The 5272-nt window shown below is 35.7% G+C and overlaps 1 protein-coding gene across 1 annotated transcript; it reads left to right on the forward strand.

Annotated features, from left to right (window-relative positions):
• The first annotated feature begins 1220 nt into the window (after nt 1-1220).
• On the forward strand, nt 1221-2725 carry LOC131648557 (uncharacterized). Its single transcript, XM_058918308.1, has 2 exons — nt 1221-2052; nt 2145-2725. Exons 1-2 carry the CDS (start codon nt 1221-1223, stop codon nt 2723-2725), a joined length of 1413 nt encoding a protein of 470 aa, XP_058774291.1.
• The last annotated feature ends 2547 nt before the right edge of the window (nt 2726-5272 follow it).

Here is a 5272-nt window from a genome sequence, read left to right on the forward strand (position 1 = left end):
TATTACGACTTGGGTGATGCCGCGTGCGAGTGCACACACTGCTATGCCTTGATGTGGTACCAAGAAAGAAAGGACAAACACAAACATTCTGCAAATCCCAAATACACTTTATGTTGTGGAAATGGCAAGGTTGAACTACCATTTTTAAAACATCCACCACGACTTTTAGCCCATTTGCTCTTTGACAAAGATGCCAAAGAAAGTAAATCTTTCCAGACTCATTTGCGTACATACAATATGATGTTTGCATTCACTTCTCCCGGTGCAAAGTTGGACAACAAATTCAACAATGGACGTGGCCCGCCAACTATTCGCATCCAAGGGCAGTGTTGCCACCGAATTGGGAGTTTATTGCCGGCTGAAGGAAATAAACCAAAATTTGCACAACTTCCCAATTGTTGTGAAAACACTTTTAACAGGGGAAAACGTGAACTTAGATAACACTTATTGTGTTTGGCGTAGACATCTTAGCTGTTAGTTTTGGCAAATAATTTGTTACCAAATAAATTCTGCACAAGGCTTACATAATACTTAAGTTCCAACTCTTACACATTGTGACAGATATGTGACAGTTATATAATACTTACATACTAATAGTCTTAATACTTGCAGTTACATAATACCTGCATACTAATATATTATACAGCATTTGAAAGCTGCACAAAAATGAAACAACTTTTCAAATCACACATTTCAAGAAATTCATGTATATCCACGTTTTATATTTGTGGATGGCTCACTTTATGTTACTGTTTGCACATACTAAAGATAAACGTTATCTATTGCCACATGAAAAAGCATTAATTACTGGTAGGTTAGTTATAAAGTTTTTAATATTTTGTAACTACTGTTACCTTATCTAATAGTTAGCATGTGGGTTATCTATGTAGCTATGAAGGGTATTATGTGTTTAGTTAAAATAGTTTCATTACTAACTATCACTTTATTACAAAGAGTAACAGTTAACAATAGTATCCCAATTAATGTTGGATTTAATTAGTAACATTAAATTTAATTAATTTGCAAAATATCATAGCCATTTAATTAATTTGTAACATTAGAAAAAAAATTCAATTTCAATGTGGTAGCAACTTCTTCTTTTATGGGAAATCTATAACATCACAATACTTATATGAATGAATGTATTATGTAAATGACGCATAATTAACACAAGGTTTTTCCCATTCTTAGATGAGCATATGCAAATTTTTAACACAATTATGCATGCGGTTACTGAACAAAATGGTGGTGTGTTTTTCTTATATGGTTACGGAGGTACTGGCAAAACTTTTATGTGGAACACACTTTCAGCAGCATTGCGTTCCAATCGCGACATTGTTTTAAACGTTGCATCAAGTGGAATAGCAAGTTTACTTCTTCCAGGAGGGAGAACTGCACATTCTAGGTTCAAAATTCCTGTTCCATGTCTTGATTCATCTATTTGTGACATTCCAAAAAATTCAGATCTTGCAGGGTTGTTGCAATTAACTAAGTTGATTATATGGGATGAGGCGCCAATGGCTAACAAATGTTGTTTTGAATCCCTTGACAAGTCATTGAAAGATATTATGGGTACTGCTGAAAATCCATGTAAAAAGATCTTTGGAGGTAAGGTTGTAGTTTTTGGTGGTGATTTCAGACAAATTCTACCGGTAGTACCAAGAGGTACTAGGTCTGATATTGTTCATTCAACAATAAATGCTTCTTATATTTGGGAACATTGCAAGGTTCTAACGCTTACAAAAAATATGCGTTTGGTATCTGGTTCTATCTCCAACAATGCTGAAGAGATTGAAAGTTTCTCTAAATGGATCTTAGATGTTGGAGACGGTAAGCTCTCAGAACCAAATGATGGATATGCTGCAATTACTATTCCCACTGAATTACTGTTATCAGATTTTGTGGACCCCATTGAGGCAATTGTTACCAGTACTTACCCTAACATCCTTGATAATCTCACCAATCCCGATTACCTTCAGAGTAGAGCTATTTTGGCTTCCACTATAGAGATTGTTGATTTAATCAATGATTACATCACTGATCTTCTTCCAGGTATAAAATATCTCTTTATTCATTTATAAATTGACTTTTTAGATGTAATTAAATATAAATATGGACCAAATATAATTATTGTTTTTTTGTAGGTGAAGAAAAGGAGTATCTAAGTAGTGATTCTATTGATAGATCAGATGCTAATGACAATGAAGCTTTTGAGCATTTGACTCCAGAATTGTTAGGTTGCTTAAAAACTTCTGGTTTGCCAAATCATTGTATGAAGTTAAAGATTGGCACAACCATAATGTTGATCAGAAATCTGGATCAATCAGAGGGATTATGCAATGGCACTAGATTGACGGTGACAAGACTAGCTAATCATGTCATCGCGGCTAAGATTATTTCAGGTACCCATGTTGGCAACACTATTTACATACCTAGAATGTCTTTGTCTCCTTCTCAGTCACCTTGGCCATTCAAGCTTATTAGGAGACAATTCCCCATAATTGTTTCTTTTGCAATGACAATTAATAAATCTCAAGGGCAATCATTAGACTATGTTGGTTTATATCTACCAAAAGATGTCTTTAGCCATGGACAACTTTATGTGGCAATGTCAAGAGTCAAAAGCAAAGGTGGTTTGAAAATCTTAATCCATGACAAAGACAATACACCATTATCTAAAACTACTAATGTGGTTTTTAAAGAAGTTTTTCACAACGTTGTTTAGGTATTGTCTTTCTTATTGTTCTAAATAAACTTTTTTTTTGTTTAATTTATTACAACTCAACTTTGAATATTAGTAACCTTACTATGCTTTATTTTTTATCACAGTTGCATGTACAACTATTATGCTTCGTTATAATACTTTCATTGTTCATGCGTGTAAGCATTTAGGTATTTTTCTCACTCTTAAGATAAATTTCTATGAAAAACAAAAAAAATATCTCCAAATTTGTTAACATTAATGACTACATCCTATGAATATTTTATTTCTAACTATTGTACTTTTTATCTTTTCAGTTCACTTCAAGTCTGAAGTTTCATTTTCTCATTACAGACTACTTCTACCTATGTAATTCATATTGTCATTTTGTATGTATACCAAAATATTATATTTACATTTAACTTTGCCTATTAAATTTGTGGTTCACATTTAAACACTGTCAATTAATGATCAAATATTTGTGGTTGATACGAATACATTAATCTCAAATTTGTATTTCTACTATTGCGTTATTAATACATTATCCACCTTAAGAACGGACTTACCCGTGCGAACGCACGGGTCATCCACTAGTTTCTAGTAAGTTTTCGCACCTTTTTCCGACAAGAATTCATGGTCTTGGTAACATTAAGTGGCATTTGGATATGTTTTAAAGTAAGTTTTAGTATTTTCATTGTTGCATTTTAATGCGTTATGAGTATTACAAAAAGTGTCTTTTTATGCGCTGGTTGTTAGTTTTGTTGGCCAGGTTGATGCAGAGGGAAGATAGGAACTTGTGGCACGCACGAGTGGATAAAAGAAGCCGGAAAAAGCTGAGTTCAGAGGTCAACACGGGCACCCGTGTGGAGCAACACGGTCCGTGTCAAAATGTGGCTGGAAAGGCAAATTCTGGATTCAAAATAGAGGTTTTACACGGGCACCCGTGTGCAGGCACACGGACCGTGTGAAAAGATGCCTGGAAAGTGGATTTTGGCTTAGGAGCAGACGAACAACACGGGCGCCCGTGTGCAGCAACACGGCCCGTGTTGATGATGCGTGCTGATTTTATTTTCTTTGTGTTCCTCACTTGAAGGGGATCATTAAGGGTATTTTTGGTACTTCAGTTTCAACCTGAATGGAAGAGAGTTATAAAAACAACCTTAGGGCATAGAAAGGAGGGACTTTTGGAGATCATAAGAGAGAATTGCAGAGAAGAAAAGAAGACGGACACGAGGTTTGGAAGACGAAGAGATTCAACGGTGGACACCATTGAAGATCCTAGTTCTCCCAATTAATTGTAATGTCTAAACTTTTCCACTTGTGTTTCTTGAATATTATGAGAGGCTAAACCCCCAATGCTAGGGGGGTGTCCCTGATTCGATCTGTAATAACTCTGGATTTGGTATTTCGTTGATTTAAAGTTCGTATTATTCAATTCGATTGTATAATGTTTATAATGCTTTCTTTATCGGACCAATAAGGATTGTTATGTGGTTAACAATTCGTAGGACTACAATTGTTAGGGTTTGTATACAATTGAACCTTATAATTATCACATAGGACTAGGGATATAGTAAGGTTATTCAGAAATTCTTGATAAATGAACGATTTGGTTTTCTCTTATTTCTCTAAGGACTTAGGTAATCGGATTTTAAACCAAAAGGTTTTCACTAAGGACTTAGGAAAATCATCCTTGAGAATGAATAATTGAACCCTATGAACTTGTTAACGAGATCTTCATCCAGAGGAGTTAGAAAGTGAATCACACACCTTACCTTAGCAGTATTTTCTTATTATCAAAAGCTCAGTTTTAATTTCAGTTAATTCTTAGTATTTTAATCTCGTTCGTTAATCATTTGAAACAACACCCTTATGCTCTTTTGTTTAATTGACTTCATGCGATAACTTGTATTTCCTACGCAATCCTCGTGATCGATACTTGGGGTAAAACCCATTATAACTACATCGGTGAAAATAGTACACTTGCTATTTTTTCCGATCAAGTAATCTTAGGAGTATTAAAGCTGTACTGAGAGGGTTTGAGCTGGTCTCGGGGCTGTATGTGAACCTCTGCAAAAGCAACATGTATGGCATTCACTTGGAAGAGAACTTTATGCAGGCAGCCTCATCTTTTCTGTGTTGTGCTAGGGGCAGTATTCCTTTTAATTTTCTAGGTCTTCCGGCAGGTGCGAAACATCGCACAAAGGCGGTTTGGACACCCGTGATTAATAGAATGAGATCGAGGTTGTGTTTGTGGAAGAGAAAATTTCTATCTGTGGGAGGTAGGGTATCTCTGATTAATTCTGTGTTGAATTCTATTCCTATTTTCTTCCTGTCTTTCTTCAAAATCCCTAAAGGTGTGTTGAGGGAGCTGATTCGTATCCAAAGGGAATTCCTGTGGTGTGGTGGGGTGGAGAAGCCGGGTGTAGCGTGGATTGGATGGGATGATGTATGCAAGAGTAAGAAAGATGGTGGGCTAGGGGTTCGGTGTCTGCTGTCGGCGAATGAGGCATTGTTATGCAAATGGAAATGGAGATTTCTAGTGGAAGATGATGTTCTTTGGAGGAAGCT

Source organism: Vicia villosa, linkage group LG2, assembly GCF_029867415.1.
Source record: "Vicia villosa cultivar HV-30 ecotype Madison, WI linkage group LG2, Vvil1.0, whole genome shotgun sequence".
In the NCBI taxonomy this organism is placed as follows: domain Eukaryota; kingdom Viridiplantae; phylum Streptophyta; class Magnoliopsida; order Fabales; family Fabaceae; genus Vicia; species Vicia villosa.